Source organism: Anabrus simplex, chromosome 4 (assembly GCF_040414725.1).
Source record: "Anabrus simplex isolate iqAnaSimp1 chromosome 4, ASM4041472v1, whole genome shotgun sequence".
Taxonomy (NCBI): domain Eukaryota; kingdom Metazoa; phylum Arthropoda; class Insecta; order Orthoptera; family Tettigoniidae; genus Anabrus; species Anabrus simplex.
In genome coordinates this window covers 377,890,757-377,915,898 of record NC_090268.1, presented here as the reverse complement: position 1 = coordinate 377,915,898, position 25,142 = coordinate 377,890,757, and the positions used below count along the sequence as shown (strand labels likewise).

At 41.8% G+C, this 25,142-nt stretch overlaps 1 protein-coding gene across 1 annotated transcript in view; it reads left to right on the top strand.

The window, feature by feature from the left end:
- Positions 1-25,142, top strand: part of stol (stolid) — a 1,115,479-nt gene that overhangs the window by 824,712 nt on the left and 265,625 nt on the right. The window contains exon 4 of the mRNA XM_067146569.2: positions 19,451-19,673. Coding sequence (XP_067002670.2) covers positions 19,451-19,673 — 223 coding nt within the window. The remainder of the gene's footprint in view (positions 1-19,450; positions 19,674-25,142) is intronic.

The window sequence follows — 25,142 nt, the reverse complement described above, 5'->3', positions numbered from 1 at the left end:
CTGGCTTTCAGCTCGCTTCCAGGAACTGAGGTCGTCATGTTTTGTCCCCAACTATACTCGTAGGTGCACCTTGAACTTCTAGCTTGGCGAAGTTACAGAGCAGAAAACTGATACGAGAAATTTCGGAAGCGGAGATACAGAGAGTGTCTCGGGAATTTTTAACGATGGACATATTATATTTTTTACAAGTTGCTTTACGTCGCACCGCCACAGATAGATCTTATGGCGACAATGGGATAGTAAAGGGCTAAGAGTGGGAAGGAAGCGGCCATGGCCATGGCCTTAATTAAGGTACAGCCCCAGCATTTGATTGGTGTGAAAATGGGAAACCACGGAAACCATTTTCAGGGCTGCCGACAGTGGGGTTCGAACCCACTATTTCCCGAATGCAAACTCATTGTTGTGCGCCCTTAACCGCACGGACAACTCGCTCGGTAACAACTGCTTTGATGAAAGTTAAGATCTGCATCACTTTTCAACTTCATACATCATTAACTCTTACCTAACAATTTAGGTCTACCGTAACGAAACTCGACGCCCGTTCGCGCTACTACAGTTTACCAGTGAGTCTAACAATGGATTGTGGGTGATCTGTTCCCTCGACGTCCCCTGTATACTTCGATAACTTTTTGCTGCCTCTCCCTGTATAATCAAGTCATTTAACTTCTTTACTCCTCCAAACTTCTTCATTCTCACCGACAAACCTTCCCAATCAGCGTCAACATTATACCATAACCAAGCTACTTCGGAGCCATCAAGAGACGTTGCAGCCACGGTACTGAGCTGACTTACTCCTCTGTTTCGTTCTTTCACAATCTTCAACTCCCCGTTTGTTATTTGAAGTGTATTTCCATTTCCTTTTATACTCGACCAATGTGAATCTTTATTCTGCACGATGCCACATAAAACATTCACGATCAGGCACGTCTGTATTCAAAGTAGGCCGTGATATAGCATATGTTACATGAGACTTCAGGGACTGTGTTCAACTGCCAAGAATTTACTTAGTTATTTATTCTCCTTGAGCTTGCAACCTCTTTGCCAATAAAATATTGACTACTTTCATTGAATTGAACCATATTTAGCTGTCAACATTCTGTTAGATCGTTTAGTGTATTCCTACTATATTCTTCTTCAAAAGAGGGCTATTCAATGAATCTCACTAAAAGATTCACTTGTTGTGTGTAATTAACTACCGCGAGAGAGGCTGCGCAGTTTGAGTCACGTAGCTATCAGCTTGCATTCGGCAGATAGTGGGTTCGAACCCCACTGTCGGCAACCGTGAAGATGGTTTTCCATGGTGTCTCACTTTCACACCTGGCAAATGCTGGGGCTCTACCTTGATCAAGGTCACGGTCGCTTACTGCCTACTCCCACCCTTTCGTATACCATCGTTGCCATAAGACTTATCTGTATCAGTGCAACGTAAAAGCAAATTGTTAAAAAAAAATTTTAAATGTGTAATTAACTGGTTATTGTTGAAATAAAATATTATTTAATGAAGCGGTCTAATCAGGTGAGTAAATATTTCTATGATCTGTCTGTTAGGTCATCAGCCCAGAGGCTGGTTGGATCCTCAAATAGCACCACCAAAGGTTATGCGGTTATAAGGAAACCCCAAAAACCAATGGCAGCACCAAAATGAGGCGTACTAGGCAAGATGAGGAGTGAGGTAGTTTGCCATTGCTTTCCTCACTGGGTCAGAAAGTACTATTGCAGCACAACTGACCCTATGAGCAGCACCTTTCATAACACTCAGATGCACTAGTCATGCTCTGAATGTCATTACTCAGCACTACCCATAACCCAGCAACTTCCATATTGTCACAGCCATGGATGTTGACTGGGACTTCGGTGGAAGCTACACTTTACTCTGGCCTGTGCCGATGATATCAAACCAATAGTAACTTATCGTATCGCAAATTACGTAATACCGAGCGAGTTGGTAGTGGTGGTGATTATTGTTTTAAGAGGAAGAACAACTGGGCAACAATGCTCACCGGACGAGTTGGCTTCGTTGATTGGGTCACGTACCTGTCAGCTTGTATTCGGAAGAGAGCGGGTTCGAACTCCACTATCGACAGCCTTGGAGATGTTTCTTCTGTGGTTTACCATTTCCACACCAGGAAAATTATGCTCACTGTCACTTCCATCCCAGTCTTAGTCTGTTCCTATTACATCGTTGCCAAAAACCTGTTTATGTCGCAGCGATGTAAAAAAAAAGTAATACAAAATATATGTTCTGTGGGTTTGAGAGATCAGGAGTTGGTTAATTTATGTCACCTGATACTTGAACTCAATTGCTCCACAAACCTTTGTGTTAATTTGCGTAGAGACCCCTTCATATTTTTAAGGGTCGTGATAATAGCTTATTTAGAAAGGTCTTGGATTCATTCCTCAGGACTAAGAAGCGTTTAAAAATGTTGCTATCCTTATTATAAGAAAGGCGTGATTCTTTTCGTATTAATGATAAACATAGCAAAACATAATTTGAAGTGATATCTTAAGCAATCGTATGATGCTGATTGATAAACTAGTGATATTATTTTTGCAAATTACAGCGATGAAGACAAAGCGAACTCTACCACTGTGCTAGGAAGATGACAGCGATAAAAACTATTTTAAGCTAAATTTCCTTACTTTGCGATAAAAGCGAAATTCACAGAATACAACGAACTTGAAATGTTATTTCAAGTTTGCGTGTATTAAGAGAAAATGAACTGAACAAGAAGCCGCGTGGCTTGCATTCGAGAGATAGTGGGTTCGAACCCCACTGTCGGCAACCCTGAAGGTGGTTTCCCGCGGTTTCTCATTTTTACACAGGCAAATGCTCTGGGTGTAGCCTAACTCAGAGCGCGGTCACATTCTTCCCACTCATAGCCCTTTCCTATCCCATCGTCTCCATAGGACATATCTGTGTCGGTGTGACGTATAGTAAATTGCAAAAAAAAATTGCCTGGTAAGCAAGAAGTCTTGGATTCATTTCCCAGGTTTAAGAAACATTAACAAATATTGACATCCTTATTATATTTATATTAATTATTTTGTTACTAAAAATAACTGACACATTTTTGACATAGCATCTTTGACATAAAATCTGTCATCAATTAAGTAGGACAATAGGGCTATGATATAAGGTGTATATTGGCATTGTTTACAATCCCTGAAAATTTCAGGTCTCTATCTCTAATAGTTTAGGAGAAAATATTCCTAATATGGCAAAAAAGTAAACTGGAAAATAAGGTTCAAAGTCCATCTAACTTTCTAGTGGAGTTCAGCACCGTAAGAGGAGTTTTCACTGTAAATAGACATCTCCTCATCTAGCCTTATTTTTATACCTTTCATTCTTTGTCTGGCTTCTCTCTCACACTCCTTTTCTCTCCTTTCAGCACTCCGTTTCCTCTTATTGTCTGTCTACACCATAGCAGTGACCATGTATTTTCCGATATTCCCAACTTCTGCAGCACATCAGACTTTATAATGTTACCTTTGTTGCATGTAGCAATAGCACCACATACTGCTAAATGAAGGGTATAAAATGAACACACTTTTTGGGATTCTGGTCCAAATTACATTATTCACACTCTCATTTTGACTTTCAAGTCCTTTGTATTGCTTGACATTTAGTGACATAGTCATTTTGCAACATTCATTACACAGTACTGAATTATTTATCATCTTTTATAGCAATGAAATGTTAATTATTTTTCCAGATTATCATCAATGCAATGTTCCAATAAATTAGAGTATTTTTCAGTTCATCCATGCAACTTCTTGTTTGTGCTGGAGACAGGAGTAGGTATCGCTTCATGTATAATCTCACTATTTCAGAATCATTACCTACAGTATGAGAATTGTCTCAGTTCAACTAGTGCACTTCTAAGGAGGCCTTTTTCGTCTTACAAACTCTATTACTAAATCGAGGCATGTTTGATAAGTTCCAGTTACACAACAGAAATAATGCAATATAAATCTTGAACGAAACACCAAAAGACTCAGTCCATGGCAGTATAGCCCTTGAAGGGCCTTGGCCTACCAAGCGACCGCTGCTCAGTCCGAAGGCCTGCAGATTACGAGGTCTCATGTGGTCAGCACGACGAATCCTCTCGGCCGTTATTCTTGGCTTTCTAGACCGGGGCCGCCATCTCATCGTCAGATAGCTCCTCTATTCTAATCACGTAGGCTGAGTAGACCTCGAACCAGCCCTCAGGTCCAGGTAAAAATCCCTGACCTGGCCGGGAATCGAACCCTGGGCCTCCGGTTATGAGACAGGCACGCTACCGCTACACCACGGGGCCGACGTCAAACCAAGAAGCCAACACAATAAATATACCTAGGCTACATACTTAATATAATGTCTTCGGAAAGACCGGAAAATTTGAATAAGGATGTTTTCAGTCTACGTGTATCTATGGAAATTTATGTTCAGCATAACAGGTGAGGCCGTCTGAGCAAGATACTGGTCCTCCTCCACGGTTGTATCCCCGATCAAATGTCTCACGACCGGGCGAGTTGGCCGTGCGCGTAGAGGCGCGCGGCTTGAGCTTGCATCCGGGAGATAGTAGGTTCCAATCCCACTATCGGCAGCCCTGAAGGTGGTTTTCCGTGGTTTCCCACTTTCACACCAGGCAAATGCTGGGGCTGTACCTTAATTAAGGCCACGGTCGTTTCCTTCCAACTCCTAGGCCTTTTCAATCCCATCGTCGCCATAAGACCTATCTGTGTCGGTGTGACGTAAAACCCCTAACCAAAAAAAAATGTCTCACGCTCCAGGACACGGCCCTTGAGGCGGTAGAAGTGGGATCCCTCGCCGAGTCCGAGGGGAAAAACCAACCCTGGACGTTAAACTGATGAAATAAAATAATATTCATTTAAACTATTTATCCTCCAGGGTTGGTTTTTTCCCCGAACTCAGCTCAACAGGGGCCTTGTGGGAGATGGGAATATTGGAAGAGATAGGCAAGGAAGAGGGCCTTAATTTAGGTGCCGTCCCGGCATTCGCCCGTAGAAGAAGTGGAATTCCACGGAAAACCACTTCGAGGATGGCGGATTTGGGAATCGAACCCCTCTACTCAGTTGACCTCCCGAGGCTGAGTGGACCCCGTTCAAGTTATCATACCACATTTCAAATTTCGTGGCAGAGCCGTGAATCGAACCCGGAGCCCCGGATGTGGCAGCTAATCACATTAAACACTGCACCATAGAGGTGGACAAGAAATTAATTACGAGTAAAAATTATATTTTCTAAAATCATCGACTACAACTCTGGTTTTAAAGTACGAATTTGCTTAGGACTCGAACTATAGGCCATACGAATGAAAGACGAGAATCGTATGGGGCCGACATTTTACGATCTCGCTTCGTGCGTCTTTGAGGTGTAGTCCTTTTATCGTTAACCAGAACGGGTCGTTTGTTTTTTTTTTTTTTTTTTTTTTTTTTTTTTTTTTTTTTTTTTTTTTGCTACTTGCTTTACGTCGCACCGACTCAGATAGGTCTTATGGCGACGATGGGACAGGAAATGGCTAGGAGTGGGAAGGAAACGGCCGTGGCCTTAATTAAGGTACAGCCCCAGCATTTGCCTGGTGTGAAAATGGGAAACCACGGAAAACCATTTTCAGAGCTGCCGATAGTGGGGTTCGAACCTACTATCTCCCGAATACTGGACACTGGCCGCAATTAAGCGACTGCAGCTATCGAGCTCGGTGAGAACGGGTCGTTAGGGGGTGAACTGCAGTAACCTACTCCATTAGTGTCCTCACTGGGAGTGTGTTTGGAAAGCTCAGCTCAAAGGAAGAAGAAAGGAATAAGACGTCTAACTGCTTAAAAAAGAGAAAGAACAAGATATGCAGGAGAATAAGACACCAAAGCTTTTGATTTTCATTACCATCGGCGTTAGAAGAGAAAAAAGAAGTTCCCAACGGAAATCCAACAGTAAATATCAAAAATAGCTGCTGGCTTCCAGAAAGAAATTTTTCCAGTCCTAACCTAGAGCCTAAAATTTAATAACCTTCAAGAAATCAAGGAATATCCCTGAACACTTTGCCATAATTCGTGACTTAAATAGAGCTTCAAAATTCTCAATGCAGCATTCTGTGTTCTTCAGATAAGCTCTTAATAATAATAATAATAATAATAATAATAATAATAATAATAACGGCGTGTGGCCTCCGGAGAGCCCTGGTGCAAGTCTTTTTAGTTGACGCCTAATAGGCGATCTGCGTGTCTGTGAGAATGATGAATTATAAAGCTGAAAATAGCCAATACACCCAGCGCACAAACCATCGGAATTACCAATGAAGGTTAAAATTTCTGACAAGGTGGGAATCGAACTCGGGACCCCCATGGACCGACGGCTAGCTCGCTAAGCATCTAGCCATGCAGCCGGACACTATTTTGTATTAACACGGTTAAAAATTATTTTATGTAATAACACTCGAGGAGTGGCAATTCGCAATAAATAATGTAATATAACACACAGCGTGGCTCCTTGGGTGAATGGTCAGCGTATTTGCCTTCGGTACAGAGGGTACTGGGCTCGATTCACGGCCGGGCCGGGGATTTTACCTGCATTTACCATTCCCCCTAGCGCGGGGCTGGGTGTTTGTGTTCGTCATAATACACAGCCCTTCATATACACACAACACGCCACACTACCAACCACCGTAGAAATTCACTATAGTGAATACATTCCTTTACCTGGGATTGGCGTCAGGAGTGACATCGACCCGTAAAACTTGGCAAATTCACCCCAAGAAAATGGGGAAAAGCTAGGAATAATGTAATATAAACATTAGATTTGTTATACAGAAGTCACCTCACCGAGCGACTGGGCCGTGCGCTGCGTAGCTGTGAGCTTCCATTCGGGAGAAGCTGGGTTCGAATCCCACTGTCGTCAACCCTGAAAAGGCTGTACCTTACATAATGCCACGACCGCTATTTCCTATCCTTGCATCACCGAACACCTTTAATGTGTTAATACGACGTTAAACCACTATTTTAAAAACAGAACTGGCATTTTGAGCCCAACTTGGTAGGTTCGATCCTGGCTCAGTCCGGTGGCATTTGAAGGTGCTTAAATAGCCTTAAATACGCCAGCCTTGTGTCGGTAGATCTACTGGCACTTGAAACAATCCTGCGAGACAAAATACCGGCACCTCAGCATCTCAAAAAAATCATTAAAATGCAGTTAGTGGGACGTAAAACTAATAGCTAATTAATTCTATAGTCCACGCACTTATCTCAATTTTGTTCCAACGCTTTTTTTTGGTTTTTTATTTTTCTCTTTTTTTTTTTTTTTTTTCTAATGGCTGAACGTCGCATTAACATGTCAAAGGTTTTCTGCAGCGAAAGGATGTGAAGGGGCTAGAGTTGGGAAGCTAGCAGCCGTAGCCTTAATTAAGGCAAGGCCAGGCGTGAAAATGAGAAACCACGGAAAACCATCTTCAGGGCTGCCGACGGTGGGATTCAAACCGACCATCTTCCGAATGTAAGCTCACAGCTACGCGCCCAAACCGTACGGCCAACTCGCTCGGTTCCACTAAAATATGTATCCCGGCATTAAGTATAACATTGTCAACCGCCTGAAGCGGGACATGACAGGTTGCTGAACTTTGCCACTGCGGGTTGGAATAATCTCCTAGTCAGGTGCTTCTTCAGTGATCCACAGACATGAAAAATAATTCGGTGCCATGTTGGAGAGCACCGTAGTAACTTCTAATTGCAACTGGCTGGGGATGACCTGGTGTTGTCGTGCAAAATTGGGGTCGTTTTTGACTAATTTCGTGTCACACTATGCACTTCAGTATTTGAGCAGATGGCCATCAATAAGCGTATTTTATATATGATTTTGGAATGGTATAATTGGCATGATTTAAGGGCAGCAGAAGAAAGCTTGATGATGATGATGATGCTTGTTGTTTTAAGGGGCCTAACATCGAAGGTCATCGGCCCACAGAAGAAAGCAGTGGTCTGCCTACTCATATGGAAGGAAAGTAGAAGGAAATAGGAAATATTACACTCGTAAAAGTGGTACGGATGGGGCTATAAGTCGCCTAATTTACAGACGAAGAGATCAAATAAGAATAATTCTCACTATTTTACAAAATCCTTTCCAAAAATAACGTTTAAGTCAAGTGATAAGACTAGCTTTTTCTATCATTACCTCAAGAGTGAATAAGATTACTTTTGAAAATGACCCATTCATTTCCTTTTGCTGAAGTCATGGGGCGAATTGTAGGGGATTTCTTCCTCCACTTCCTGTTCTCCGGACCTCCTCAGAGTTACTATGAGCACCTTGTAACGAGCTGAACCATCGCATCGCCCACAACAATGTAACATTTGCTGTGCTTGCAGCAAGAGGAAGTGTAATGTCAGCAACTAAATTAACAGCAGAAGAAATATATAATTAATACCACTAGTCTTTGAAAGAGACGCTCTTGATATGTAGCGTCGTTAAAGAGGGTGAATCACACCCTCTGCTTTGAGTTATAGAACCAGATAGCACCATCGCAAGCCCAATATTTCTACTTTATAGGTTAAAACTTGTCGTATGTGGGGTAATATAAGAGACTTCTCGATCAATAACAGACCGAGGACAAAGGGGCGTGTTGGTGAAACACCGTTAAAGTTACCCAGGGCGATTGAGACATAACTATCAGTAGTATGTTTGAACTGAGGTATCCATGACTTCCTTCTACCGCTTTGCTCTTCATCCACATTACTTAGAATAGCTCGTCGTTTATTCGCTAGATATAAATACTCTAGAGCAGGGATGGCAAAGCTTTACCGACTGACGTGTTAAATTACTGCCTAGTGTGCTATCGGTTATTTTTCTAAGAAACCATCATGAAACCCCTCATTTAACTTGATTTAGGTATTAGATTGCATTACATATAAATCCAATCTACTGAATGTTTAATGATTTTATTTTGCAAACATCACTGAAAGATACATTTTAAGAATAAGGTATATTTTTGCTTCAACCTAATCATTTTTTAAATATGTCCATTGATACATACTTCTTTATTGATGCGAAATGTTAAAATATGCCATGTTGCTAAATTTTCTACCTGTTTATTACATGTTAAAACATATTAGTAAGTTGTCTGACACGCTACAGAAGTTGTGTTCGCCTGTCACCTAGTGGCACGCGTGGCATAGGTCCACCATCCTTGCTCTAGAGGATCAGAATATCCTTCAATACTTTATTGCAAGTACTGTAAGCTCTCTAACATCCGTTCCCACCGAACTTTTATTAGTATTAGAACTTCAGAATACCTCAGCGTTCAGATCATTTATGCACTTGATATAGATCTTTCTGAAGTGTCTTGAGTTATTTGTTTACCTTAAGTAAGGCGCATATCTCGATATCGTAATCCCAGTTCAGTGGTGAGATATCAGTAATATACAGAGTGAGAAAAATAAAACTGCCGCGGAAAATATTTGTAAGACTGACGTTAATGACTCTTGTTAATGAACGGGAGAACTACCCATCGTGGGAAACCTGTGCGGAACCGTTTGCGCAAGAGTTTAACACTGAAAGTGTTTTGGCAAACCCTCCAAAAAACTTGTGCAATGCAAAATTTAGTGGCAAAATGGCGAGAAACGAGCTCTGTACCATGTACCTATTTAACCACATACCACTTTCCTGCCATTCTAAAATCTCTGACAGTACCGGGAATCGAACCCGGACATGCGAGGACCGCACCTAATAGTGCTAACCGCTACTCTATGTTCTCCAGGTAGTTGATACTTATATTTTTAATTCTTTTTACAAGTTGCTTTACGTCGCATCTACACAGATAGACCTTGGCGACGATGAATAGGAGAGGGCTAGGAGTGGCATTAATTAAGGTACAGCATCGTCATGAAGAAACACGTAAGACAACTCAGGAGATGCAGTCCTGAATTATTTAACATTTTCAATTTTCTCTAATCCTACTGAAAGAAATAATTTTAACCGAAAATGGGAAACCACCGAAAACAATCTTCAGGCTGTCGACACTGGGCTTCAGACCCACTATCTCCCGAATGCAAGCTCCATGTTACATTTACGTCAAGACACGCGTTATGACTAGCCTAAGTTTCATGAAAATCAGAAGCGGGAAAATGGCGGGGTTACTTATGAGTCTCGAGAATACCCTCCCGCAGTTCAAATCCTCTCACAGAAGTCTCCTGTCAATATTCAGGATACTTGCCCGCAATACAGATCAGGATCCTTGAAGAGGAATATCGAACCCGAAGAATCAATCAGGCCTATTTGTCTATTGTTTTATCTTAGCCAGACAGGTGTAAAGAACACTTAAGTACCTTATGTTCTCCTGCATCGCCTTACTTCTTCCCATTATTCCTATAAGAATGAAGGGAAGTGATGAAAGACAGGAAACCAAGCGTGAATCTTCTAGAGCAGGAAATCTATGTTTTCTTTTCGTTCCGATGTATTTCTGATTCGCCTTTCCTCCTCTTTTCATGTGACGAAATTTGTCATGTATGGATAGGCAGGCGTGTTCTGATAAATATCCCTCTTCCACTTCCCTTCACCGTGCCTCAGTCTTCTAGTTGACACTTGTTCAGTATTCAGTGAATTTCGTGGAATTGTTTCGTTAATATTTCATGTATTTCATATATGTTCATGTAAGCTAAGAATGAATGAGTAACGATCAACAAGACAGAGGCAGAGGAAACCAGAACAGTAGTTGTTGAACGTCGCTAAATCCAGGTGAAACTGTGGTGAGGCCAGTGTATCAAGAAATAGGAAGAAGATAGTCCTGTAAGTGCCGTGATAATTTTTTTTTTTTAAGCTGCGGTCTCCAGTCGCTATAGAATAGCCAAAAGTCCCTTCATCAAGTACATCCTACCAGATTCATCAATAAAGGGGGCGTGGGAGGAGTATAAGGACTTGCTACACAGGACGCGGAAACATATCACCATTTGTGAACGAGTTCAATATCCGTGGTCATCTTCCATCCATTGACGAATATAACACATGTGCCAAGCTAAAACTCGAAATGTATTAGATGAAGCAAATTTCTAAGTATAACAGCATTGGATAAGGAACTGAAGCTATATTTAGCGAGACAGAAGGCTGTTCAAGGCGTGATGAAGAACTATGAAGGATGTCAGGAGTTGAGATTATATTCGTCGACTCACAGCAAGCGTTGCCAACTCTTAAATAAAATTTACCTGCAATGAACAATACTATAAAAGAAAACTGTGAATTTATAATTTGGGAATTCACAACGTTAAAATACGAACAGCCACTATGTATGTGTAGATAAAAAAATTCACCAAACGCGGGTCTTGTGAAATGGCGAGCCTTATCAACCGCTACTTCAATCAATCAATCAATCAATACTGATCTGCATTTAGGGCAGTCGCCCAGGTGGCAGATTCCCTATCTGTTGCTTTCCTAGCCTTTTCCGAAATGATTTCAAAGAAATTGGAAAATTATTGAACATCTCCCTTGGTAAGTTATTCCAATCCCTAACTCCCCTTCCTATAAACGAATATTTGCCCCAGTTTGTCCTCTTGAATTCCAACTTTATCTTCATATTGTGATATTTCCTACTTTCATAAACGCCATTCAAACTTATTCGTCTACTAATGTCATTCCAGGCCATCTCTCCGCTGACAGCTCGGAACATACCACTTAGTCGAGCAGCTCTTCTTCTTTCTCTCAATTCTTCCCAACCCAAACATTGCAACATTTTTGTAACGCTACTCTTTTGTCGGAAATCACTCAGAACAAATCGAGCTGCTTTTCTTTGGACATTTTCCAGTTCTTGAATCAGGTAATCCTGGTGAGGGTCCCATACACTGGAACCATACTCTAGTTGGAGTCTTACCAGAGACTTATATGCCCTCTCCTTTACATCCTTACTACAACCCCTAAACACCCTCATAACCATGTGCAGAGATCGGTACCCTTTATTTATAATCCCATTTATGTGATTACCCCAATGAAGATCTTTCCTTATATTAACACCTAGATACTTACAATGATCCCCAAAAGGAACTTTCACCCCATCAACGCAGTAATTAAAACTGAGAGGACTTTTCCTATTTGTGAAACTCACAACCTGACTTTTAACCCCGTTTATCAACATACCATTGCCTGCTGTCCATCTCACAACATTTTCGAGGTCACGTTGCAGTTGCTCACAATCTTGTAACTTATTTATCACTCTATAGAGAATAACATCATCCGCAAAAAGCCTTACCTTACTTGGAAAACTTTGTCAAGGAACAAGTAGAAAGTAAATTTTTAGTGATAATTGCGCCGGGCAGAACAAGAACATAAACACTGTTCTTTCTTACTTGACTCATATTCATGTAGGCCATTTCAACAACATCAAAATGTTTTCTGCTTTTGTTTTTCAATGTCAGTACATTCCATGATGGGATGTGAAAGAGATGTCGAGCAGAAGAAACTAGAAACTATAGACTGTGAAGTATTTTGTAAACAGCACTCCTGGGCTGAGTGGCTCAGATGGTTGAGGCGCTGACCTTCTGACCCCAACTTGGCGGGTTCGATCCTGGCACAGCCGGTGATATTTGAAGGTGCTCAAATTCGTCAGCCTGGTGTCGTTAGATTTACTGGCATATAAGACAACTCCTACGAGACTAAATTCTGGCACCTCGGTGTCTCCGAAATCCGTAAAAGTACTTAGTGAGACGTAAAACCAATAAGAACATTATTTGTAAACAGCATTTGATTGAACGCATAAGACAAACGAATTCCATGCTATTCGAATCACCAAGGAAATTATTAGGCTTCAGTATTTTTCAGAATATAAGAAGATCCCAACTAACTGACCTCAATTCAGAAATGGCAAAATATTCGAATTTTCAAAACATTTCAAAAACCAAACCGAACCCCTTGTCACTACAGCCCTTGAAGGGCCTCGGCCTACCAAGAGACTGCTGCTCAACCCGAAGGCCTGCAGATTACGAGGTGTCGTGTGGTCAGCACGACGAATCCTCTCGGCCGTTATTCTTGGCTTTCGAGACCGGGGCCGCTATCTCACCGTCAGATAGCTCCTCAATTCTAATCACGTAGGCTGATTGGACCTCGAACCAGCCCTCAGGTCCAGGTAAAAATCACTGACCTGGCCGGGAATCGAACCCGGGGCATCCGGATGAGAGGCAGGCACGCTACCCCAACACCACGGGGCCGGCGAAACATTTTAATATTGCACCTATAACTGTTCACCTCCAAAGAGGAAGAAGGAGACTTTATCATGAAACCAACTTAAGCTGTCCCGATCTCCCTCCAAACTACCACGGTACTCTCAGGCTTACTAAAGAAAAAGCGAAATTACCTACAAGATCTTCTTGAATACATCCCTACAATTCACAAATCTTACGAGAAGCTACCTAGGTTTGGACGGGGGAATTGAATCAGCTGAATTTGAGGAAGTAACTAACGATGACAATCAAATTTATTTTAGTTAAGTGTATAACATTTTATTAGTTTTTATCCCCTCTTAAGTCGCACTTTTCTGGTTCTTTGTAAAGGAATTCACTTATTGAAACGTATTAAAAATCCAGTTGATAATCATCAAATGCGATATTAATAGTGTTGCGTCGTACATACCGCAACAAATGAATTGTTGAATCTATTGCAATTATATTCAAGCTATTCTATTTAATTCAAATATTTGTTCACTCTGGGAGGCTTTCATAACTTTGGACGCATTTTCCAGAAACCTCATTTTGCGGGTTTGTCCTCCCGCGTTCCGTCTCATTTATCCCAATTTCAACATCCTCTTGTAGCTATTTCTGTATGGATGCAGTATTTTGCATCTGCCTCTTGATACAGGCCAGAACAAAATGTAGCTTCCACCGAAGTCCCAGTCTCATTCATGTTGTACCAGTACGAAAGATGCTGAGATACGGGATATATAAACCGTTGATACACAGTCAATTAGGTCTACAGAATTTAATGATGATGCAATGCCTACGTGGTTATGTCTAATAAGAGTTGATCGACTATATTAAGTCCACAAAAAATTCAAACTTTGAAAAATATCTAACAGGTCACTATGTCTACAGGCTGTGTGTCTATGATTTCTTTTAGGAAATTTAAATCTGCATCTTTTTCGTATTCTCCTTTAAAACATTTTGCCCATTATGTTGGCTTTTATCGGGTCAAATATGCTTCGAAACACATAAAACCATATTTTCCTGGTAAACTCGTAGCTGGCTATTCAGAAATTAGAGCGTTTCATTTACTACGATTAATAGTTGCCTCTGTGGATCCGTGATAGAGTGTCGGTTTTCGGATCCCAAGATAGCGGGTTCAAACCCGGCAGAGGTAGTCGGATTTTTGAAGGGCGGAAAAAAGTCCATTCGATACTCCATGTCGTACGATGTCGGCATGTAAAAGATCTCTGGTGACACAAAATTCATTAAATCTCAGCCATAGACGCCCAAGAGAGATCCTGTTTACTCTGTATGCCATCTAGTGGGCCTAGAGTAAAACGGAACGTCGAAATTGACGAGCAGACAGCCAGATGGCGTCAAATCGAAATGTCTGCACACGGTAGCTGAGGCCATATGATTATTGTTATTATTTTACTACGATTAATGCTGATAAAGAGGTCAAAAATCAATATTTAATCTCATGAATATTTCATCTCCTTTTCTAAATACGTCCATTAGTAGAGTTCAAGACCTATTTTTTCTTTGTTTAGTGAATAAATAACTAAGTTCAGCTAAATAAATATCTCTCATTTGCATGACAAACCAGGGCTCAGAAACCTTGAAAACGAATCAGTGAAGATCCCTACTAATATTATACAGTTAGAGTGTTTGGCGGTTTGTGAAACTATTACGCCTGGACGAATTGATGCATCTCGATTAAATTTAAGGTGCCCATGCAGTGAAAATAACTGTGAAGGAAGTCCGAAGTAAATACCGGTTCACTGTCTAAACCAGGGATGGCGAACCTTTACCAACTAGTGTGCCATTTTAAGTCTGGTTTATTATTCTCACATGTTGACTGTGCCACTTGTTTTAAATTAAGGGATGTCTGCAACCTACAACCCAAACCCCCTCCCTGAGACTTCGTTTCCAAATCCCCGATTATGTCTCATAATATGTTATTTATTTATTTATTTATTTATTTATTTATTTATTTATTTATTTATTTATTTATTTATTTATTTATTTATTTATTTATTTATTTATTATACATATATCTTGTAAATACATTTGATTGCATGGCTGTACCTCAATTATGGACACAACGGTTTCCTTCCCACTCGTAAGCCTATCCCATCGTCGCCACAAGTCCTATCTGTGTCGGTGCGACGTAAAACAAATTGTAAAAAAAAAAAAAATAGATATAAAAATCAAAAGTACTAACATTCAGAATGGACTTCAATTCCTCCATTAGCTTCATTATCTTCCCATGTTGTAGTTTGTACGCTCAACAATTAAACTAATTCCTCCCTCATCACATTTCCATAAGGAAATCTTAAAAAATAACAGCTATCCTTGTTTGTAAGGTCCCATTCATGCTTTCATCAAAACATACTGCATACATGTGGGAGTTATCCAAATTAGCTTTCAACTGCTCTCTTCTTCACTCATTTTTATTACTCTATCCTTGACAGCAGTTCAGTTGGCTGCCATTCCTTTAATTCTGTTTGTTAGGGAAGTTTTCAAATAACGTGTCGGACGTCAATAAGAAACTTTCTTTCAACAACTCACCGTCATGCATGCTGTACTATGCAGCCTCACTGATATTATTCCTAGGGTGGAAATATGATACACAAGAACTGGTTTGTTTTGTGTAATGTTCGATATTTTGTGAAACGAACTCTCTTCTTTCTTCATTTGAAATGGAACAAATATCTGAATGACCAGTCTTGAAATTGCGCTTTACATTAAATGTGGGGGATAGAATTGTTTCCGAACACAGGCAACACATCTTTTTATCAGTCCGAATTCCCTGGCCACAGTTCTTGAAAAATACGGTCATCACCACCTTTGTTAAGTTTCTGTTCTTTTCGGCACCGAAAACGACACTATCTCGCTTGACTTTCGGAGCTATCAATGTAGCAGTGTTGCCATATTGCACGTCCGAATGGAACTAGTATTTAGATTTTCGATATTTATTTCTTACACGTGAAACACTATAAGATATGTATTGTCTGTAGTACAAGATGTATATATAAAATATTATGTTCATGTGGTGTGCCACCGAAATCGTGTTCGCGTGTCACCTAGTGACACGCGTGGCATAGGTTCGCCATCCCTGGTCTAAACGGTTAGTCTTAACCCTTTCAGACCTGGCACTAACGTTTGTGATGGTTCTTTCAATCGCATGCTAGTACCAGCGATCTAGTCTTTTAATTATGGGAACGATTCCACATGATTGTGAGCATCTTACAAGGAGCAGTAAACTCCTGGATAAATTTCCGATCATAAGAGTGGGAGCACAGTTTTGATAATGGCGGTGAGCACTTGTTGATTGTTTCGCACCGCATCACAACAATGTTTGTTTTGTTTGAAATCCAGAAGATATTGTTGTCCGCCTCTGTGGTATAGTGGTTAGTGTAATTAGCTGCCACCCCCGGAGGCCCTAGTTCGATTCCCGGCTCTGCCACGAAATTTGAAAAGTGGTACGACAGCTGGAACGGGGTCCACTCAGTCTCGGGAGGTCAACTGAGTATAGGTGAGTTCGATTCCCATCTCAGCCATCCTGGAAGTGGTTTTCCGTGGTTTCCCACTTCTCCTCCAGGCAAATGCCTGGATGGTACCTAACTTAAGGCCACGGCCGCTTCCTTCCCTCTTCCTTGTCTATCCCTTCCAATCTTCCCATCCACCCGCAAAGCCCCTGTTCAGCATAGCAGGTGAGGCCGCATGGGCGAGGTACTGGTCATCCTGCCCAGTTGTATCTCCAACCAAGTGTCTGAAGCTCCAAGACACTGCCCTTGAGGCGGTAGAGGTGGGATCCCTCGCTGAGTCCGAGGGAAAACCGAACCTGGAGGGTAAGCAGATTAAGAAGAATAAGAAGATATTGTTCAGAAATGTTGTTGAATCATGTTCTAAAATTATCGTTTTAATAATCTATGTAACCAAAATACATAAATTCGCTAATTCTATGAGTTAATTTGATCCAAAATTCATACGATCACCAAGAGTGAATCGACGAGCAGCAATATCCAGTGTCGATAAACGATTGGTACAACCACTGGCCTGCAGTTAAACAAGTTGAAAGCCCCACTGTGCTGCCGGCTCAGGGGTTGTTCAAGTCGATCAAGAGTGAGGTGCCAGCAGTGCAATGTCTATTTGTGTTTAAACAGAGACTCCATAGCTAAATGGTTAGCGTGCTGGCCTTTGGTCACAGGGTCCCGGGTTCGATTCCCGGTGGGGTCGGGAATTTTAACCATAATTGGTTAATTTCGCTGACACGGGGACTGGATGTCTGTGTTGTCTCCATCATAATTTCATCCTCATCACAACGCGCAGGTCGACTACGGGAGTCAAATCAAAAGACCTGCATCTGGCGAGCCGAACTTGTATTCGGACACTCCCGGCGCTAAAAGCCATACGCCATTTCAGAGACTCTAACTGCTTCACTAAATTTCCTACCCAGAATTAGGTACTATTCATGTATGAAAAAGGATACTGATTCACCCTCACAAAAGTGCGTATTTCTTCCAGCAAGAGTATCGCCCTAACACTCACAATTGTGAGGGTATATTTTCTGTAAAACTGTGTAAAAACAATTTTCAGGAAAACCAGATATTATGTCATTCACGTGGTGTAACAGCATTAAAATCACAAAGTTAGTGCAAAATGTTAGTTTCGTTCTAGGTCTGTAAAGGATATTAAGAATGAAGTATATCAAGTGCACTTAGAATTCAGTTTCCTCGAAACATATTCACAAGCACTTTCTTTCTCACAGCTGTGCGACCCTAATTCTGAAGATTATTGAACATATTGATGAACAAGGTTGCTATAAGGACACAGAAGGAGACATTATCCTCTCGTGTAATTCGGAAATATTTGACGGTGTGTCAGTCATCTGGGGCCGTGACATCCAGGAAGCAGGAATGGAGTTCCACAAGAAATTAGGCGATCTCCAAACTGTCGTTACAGAAGGGTAAGTGACCGGCGTAGGCAGCAATACTATAATCGGGCTCGTTCACCTCCTTCTGTGAGACGCTGAGCAACTTGAATGCAGTATGAAAATCACCCAGCTCTTTGAATATCCGCCGAACAGACTTATCACTCAAGCAGAGTTTCAGCGATGTGCGTCGTACACTACGCTTTGGAGACTGTAACACCTGCTGGAACATTGTTCTGTTATTTGGTGCCTCGTTATTACATCGTCCCTCATACTGTTCTTAAAGGGAACCAAACTCTGCCCATTCTGAGGCCTCACTTCGTATGACCGCAAATAATATTCCACGATAAATACCTATTCTTCTGTTACGAGAATCATTATTGCAAATATCGGCACAATATTCAATTCATAATATTTTAAACTATTGTACACAATAAATAAAAACTTGGTTGCTTGGGAAACGTGAACAGCTGATGAGCAATAATTTGTGTCTGTTTGTTGCATACTATACATTAGGTTTGTTAAATCCTGATTCACTTTCTCTTATTACTACCATCATGAGAGAATATACCCCTACAACCTAAGTAGGATGATCCACCTCTTCAAATATCCTAGTCCTCAGGTTTATTCCCAACCGACGTCATTATAGTCTTGAAAATAATCGAGTGAGTTGGCCGTGGGGGTTAGGGTCGCGCAGCTGTGAGCTTGCATTCGGGAGACAGTGGATTCGAAACCCAGAGTCGACAGCCCTGAAGATAGTTTACCGTGATTTCCCATTTACACACCAGGCAAATGCTGGGGCTGTACCATTATTAAGGCCAAGGCAGATTCTTTCCCTCTCCTAGACCTTTCCTATCCCATTATCGTCATCTTCCGTGCGACGTAAAGCAAATTGTAAATTGTAAATTGTAATTTCCAAATCATACTCGCTCCATTTCCTTTCAACTTCCAAGATTTTCTTCTTTTTTCCTCTTCTTTTGGTACCGGTACCCTCCCATTACAGAAGAGTAATTATTCCCATTTTGTGCTTTTGGGTATCAGCGTTGTCATAGTGTATTTATACCGAACTACTGTTGGTGGTTCCGCGCCCAAGGGCAACCTTCTCCGCCCACTTTTAGCTTGCCCTTCTATCTTGCCTTCTGTGATCAGTTGTATTATTATTATTATTATTATTATTATTATTATTATTATTATTATTATTATTATTATTATTATTATTATTATTATTATTATTATTATTATTATTATTATGCACGGCACATTGCACTGTAGACATTTGTAATATACATATACATCACCGTCGTCACCAAGGTGATAGCTTTGTCAGAGCTTATGTTCATGTCTACAAGAAAGTTGTTCTTTCTGTTGCAGAGGATCATGGACTCGGCCGAGCAAGCAGCCCTGTCCCACAAGTTCGAGCCAGGACTGTCGTTCAAGTACCTGAATTCGCGGAAACTGAACGAGTATGCCCCAGACGGCCGGTTGTTAGATGGTTACCAGGAACTGGCGTTGACCCCCAACAGCCACTTCGACCAACTGGCGGTCAACACCAGCATGAGCTCCGTCCTCATGCCAGCCAACGTCAACCCCTCAGGTGAATAACACAGTGGCATTGGAGAATGAATTCCGTATCCAAGAGGAAGTTTACGTTTCCTGTACTTTATCACGTATTGAATAGAAATGAAGTGCATAATAGTTTGGTTTTTTGTCTTTTTTACTTTCTGGAACTCCTGCACATTTCTAAGACCAACTAAAATATTTGGCATAAATATATATTGCATTTGTTCTTAACATTTCAACCCTAGATAAATCAGCGTCATTGAGATCTTGAATAATCTATTAAGTTTTTGTCATATTAACTTACTGCTTAAAAGTTGCTGTCGGTGTGACGTAAAGCCTGTAGCAAAAAAAAAAAAGTTGCTGTTGAACCTTCAATGTTTAAAGCTAGACTTAAGAAAGGACAAAACCTTTTTAAATGGAAATATAATTTCTGAATATTGATTTCCAGTTATTGCTCTAATCTTATGAAAAATGTGCATATAACAAGCTGGGACAGGGGTGCCAAACATATGGCCGTTTAATTCGTTCCAAATGGCCCGCAGCAAAATGTGAAGTTACTATAAAGTTTAGCCCTAATATATTAAGTTTGTTTTATTAATGGATGGTAGGAATCAAATATAAATAAATCACACATTGGTCTGGATGGTTAGAGTAGAGCTTGGACAAGACTAGTGCTATGAGGACAAGCGAAGAGGGTCTGGGGCATAAGCCTCACGTTAGAGCCGCGAAGCGGCGTTAGATCTCTAGTTTCCTGTGCAAACACCATTGGCCTGGTTTGGTTAGGGTAGGGCCTACACAAGACCATTGGTTTGGATAGTAAGAGTAGTGCCTGGGTAAGACTAGTGCTATGGGACAAGCAAAGCGGGTCTGGGGACATAAGCCCTCAGATTAGAGCCACGAAGCGGCGTTAGGATTCTAGCATCCTATAGAAAGACGAATGTTCTGGATCGCTTAGGTGAGGGCAGTGTCAAGACCATCACTGTGCATTGCTTAGGGTGAGATTGTGGCAAGACCATGGTGATTCATTCAGTTCTTTCATACCGGTACCGAAGTTTTTGATCATGATACTGTTCTGAGAGGCATATAGATATTATTTTATCTTAGAATGTGTTGGAACTCTTTTATTTGGAAGAACCTTAATCTTTCTCCCCCGTTACCGTAATACTGAAGGTAGTGATTCATAGTTATTTTCCAACTGTTGGGTTCGATACACATTCGCTAACCGTACAGTTTAGGGACCCTACTTGCCGATACGACGTCTTACAGTTACTGTTAATCTTGCACGTTGGCACTATATATATACGAGTGTTGGGGCAAAGGCCATGGCAACATTTAATTTTTTTTTTTTTTTTTTTTTTTTTTGAAGATACCAGTCCGGTTGGAAAATGTGACATATACAGACAAAAGGACAAGGTGTTAACTACGTGTGTCTACAATGAATAGCGCTGAAATATCGTAACACACTAATTTATTACGGTAGTATACAGGGCAATATGGCCTTTCCGGTGCAAAAGAATGACAACACAGTACACATAAAGTTGACATGACAAACCTGGGTCTAAAGACCCTCAAAGCAGTCCCCTGCTACCGACACCACACGCTGCCAACGATGTGCGAGGCGCTGAATACCATCTGCCTCAGCATTTGCCGCACCATGTGTGAATCGGGTCACCTGTTGGCGCACAGCATTAGCAATGTCCTCTCGTGTTGCAAACCGCCTACCACGTAGTGGTTCCTTACATCTTTCGAATGAGATCAAAGTCACAGGGCGAAGTGTCGGGAGAGTACGGTGGGTGGTCCAATTCTTCCCGTCTCCAACGTCGCAGTAGCTGCCCTACACACACTGCTTTATATGGTTTTTGTGTCGTGCAGGATTATTGCACTGTCTACAAGATCCGGACGTTTCTCCCGAACGCCACGTCGTACCTGTCGCACCAGGAAGTGCCTGTAGTACTGTGCGGTCACTGTTCTGCCATGTGGAACAAAGTGGCAAACAATGACAGCCCTGACGTCATACGCGACGATCACCATCAATTTGACTGGGGAAGGATTCTGACGGACCTTCTGCCTCCTTGGTGATCCAGCATGTCGGCACTCCGCGGACTGACGTTCCAGTTCTGGTTCGTATGCCCAAAATTCATCGATGGCGATTATTCGTGACAAGAATTGATCGCCGTCCTGTTGTCAGCATGCAAGGTGGTCGGAGCATATTGCATAGCGCACCCATCTTTGAACTTCCGTCAGTGCATGCGGTACCCACCGCGATGTGATTCTGCGCAGTTGCAGCTTATTACGCAATATCCTGTGGACGGTGCGTTTCTCGATGTCACTTGCCCTCTCTAACTGTAACAGTGTCCATCGTCTGTCTTCATCCAGGAGCTGCTCGATGACGGCACGTGCCACGTCGGTCCGCAAACTGATAGGTCGTCCCGAACGTTGCTCATCACTGGTTGACACACGTCCTTCCTGAAACTTTCCTACCCACCGTGCTACTGTACGATATGGTAGGGCATTATTGCCAATGGCTTCCACTAATTCACTGTGACATTGCATCGCATTTCTCCCTCGGAGAACGGCTATTTTGATGTAAGCGCGCTGCTCAACACGGGTTACTTCCATCTCGCACGACACTCACCACCTAACTGATTTCACAGCCCTCGCTGCGCTACTACCAGCTATCACAGAGCCATCTGTTGTTCTGCATACACACTATGCCTGCAGAACTTCCACACGACACATGTACGTTTTTGATTCCTTCACACATCTACAAGAAAAAAAATTGTTGTCATGACTTTTGCCCCAATCCTCGCATATAGTCAGTGCTGTAAAACGGAGGTAATTACAACGGCTAGTGATTTGCATTGGTACTTTCTTTAAGTACACCAAGGCATTAATAGAGGAGCTGCAGAGACTTCATGTGTTGCTACCTCTTGGCGACTGCAATCGCTGTAGGAAGAGGATGAAATTGTGGAAAAACAGCATTAGTAAAGACATTATGCTGCATAGGCTTTTGGGCTTATGACGTGTCAAGAAAATGCTTTACGTTTCGCAGAGAACTGTGCGTTCCGCTTCGAACGCTAGCGCTGTGCCACGTCCGGGGAGCCATCTGGTGACGAATGAACTTATCATTTCCACTTCTATTATAACGTCTAAATTTCAAAAAGTCATTGTTTAAGAAGCCTTTCTCGTGGACAGTCGAGATTTCCTTCTAATGACAAAGAGCACAGTTCTCTGCGAAACGTAAAGAATTTCGCCTCATTTTCTTGACACGGCATAAGCCCAAAAGCCCATACAGCATCATGTCTATAAGTACCGGTACGGGCCGTGAAAGCATCAATGGCAGCATTAGTAAACTTGGATATACGCGGTTTGTCCGCAGTGCCGGTGAAAAACTCTTTGTTTTTTAGGTACCGGTAGGCCTACCTTTTTTTAGAGTACCCATCTACAGCAGGTACGGAAAATTATTGAAGTCATCTCTTATTGGTCCATTCATCTGTCTGTTTCGGCCTCCATATCATTGACAAGTATTCTATTTCTAAAGTTAGTATTACAGTATAAAATATTCCAGGACATTTGTTCATGGAACAGTGGCGGCGCGTGACTTTCATCACTGGGGGTTCAAAAGAAGAAAAAATTGCCTCCCCCCAACCTCTCCTCTCCCCATCTCCGCCAGCTTCTCTTCCGTCGTGGGCCGTAACCTCCTAAACTAAGATGACATACGTTCTAGAAATGTGATCAAATACGAGAGGAGCAGAAAATACGGTAGGCCTACATGCCGAGTTTTACCACATGCAAAATAAGAAATAACTGCTTCATTGAAGTCCGCAGAGTCTCGAACAAAGTTCCTTTCAATTGACAACATAGCAAGAGCAATAAGTCTATCCTCGGTCATTGTGCTGCGTTAGAAAGTCTTTATTCTCTTCAGGGTAGAGAAACACCTTTCTGCTTCCGATGTCATGGGAATAGTAACAACTATATTTAAAAGTTTTCATTGGTATTGCCTTGCCGCTATTCTTTGCCTCAATGATTTTTGAGTTAAGTTTCTCTCCAAAAGGTAATTATTCCAAAGAAGGCAAATTAATAGGTGTTTAATAAGTAATGATATATTTGGGACAAGATATTAATTGGAATTTGGCAGTTTAATGTGACTTTTGGTAGTAACGATGCTTTTCAACACTAGCGCTAGTTACGTGCACTATTCTCTGTTGCCTAGTCAAATTCCCGTAAGGCCAACAGATGGCAGGCACATACCCCAACCCCAACAACAGACTAGCTAGTCTTGAGACAGTGGCCTATTGCGCATACGTAAAAAACAGAGATCCGTTTCTGCGATATTCTGGTCTTGCCTTAGTGCTGGCTTTCGTCCCCTCGCACCTCGCCACTCCCTTCGCACCTCGCCACTCCCTTCGCCTATGTACGGACGGAGAGATCGCCTTTGCAAGGGGGTTCATTCCAGACAAGTATCCAGCCACAGACCTTGCGCAGCTCACATGAATTGAAAGCCAGTACGAGTATATTACGGATAGAGGGATTTAGCAAGAGCTTCGAGATTGACAAGGGAGTTGTGAAAATAACGTAGTTGAGTACAATTTGATATAAACTGGAGGTTCATTGCTCCATTGCGCTATACCAGAAACCGCCACTGTTATGGAATATTATTTAAGATTTTCAAAATGTCTAATTTGGTGTTCCTAGTGTGACTCTGCAAATTGTCGAAAGTTTGATAGCAAAAAGGATGTACAACAGAGGTCACATAGTACGAGAAAGTGGGTATTGGATATGATACTCAACTACCGGCAGGGCAAGGAATAGTAGGCACCGGGCGAGTTGGCCGTGGGCGTAGAGGCGCGCGGCTGTGAGCTTGCATCCGGGAGATAGTAGGTTCGAATCCCACTATCGGCAGCCCTGAAAATGGTTTTCCGTGGTTTCCCATTTTCACACCAGGCAAATGCTGGGGCTGTACCTTAATTAAGGCCACGGCCGCTTCCTTCCAACTCCTAGGCCTTTCCTATCCCATCGTCGCCATAAGACGTAAATTTGCGACGTAAAGCCCCTAGCAAAAAAAAAAAGGAATAGTAGGCCTAATATACGTGTGAGGAGGAACAAGACAAATTTACTTCCAGTTATACAGCAGTATGTAAGTTACTCCCTGGGTTGTGTTCACAAAATACTAATCTTCAACTCGGAGTTACTCGGAGTTCACTCATCCGTTCACAAAAGCAGAGAGTTAACTTTACAAGGTGTTCAGAAAATCCATTCGAGTTAACTCAGAGTAGCTTATACTCGTTTTACTCCGCGTAAATAGGTAGGTATATTTAACAAAATACAGACAGTAGAGATAATACGCGACACTGAGCGAGATATCGAGGGACAGCTCTAGCGATAGACCTGAACAGTACTGATTCTCTCATAAGAGCACGTGTATTTTTGTGTGAAGTTTTTGGTGTTATTTATGCGTTTTCAGTGAGTTGACATAATTAAATAGTAGCGTGTGTCATTCCTT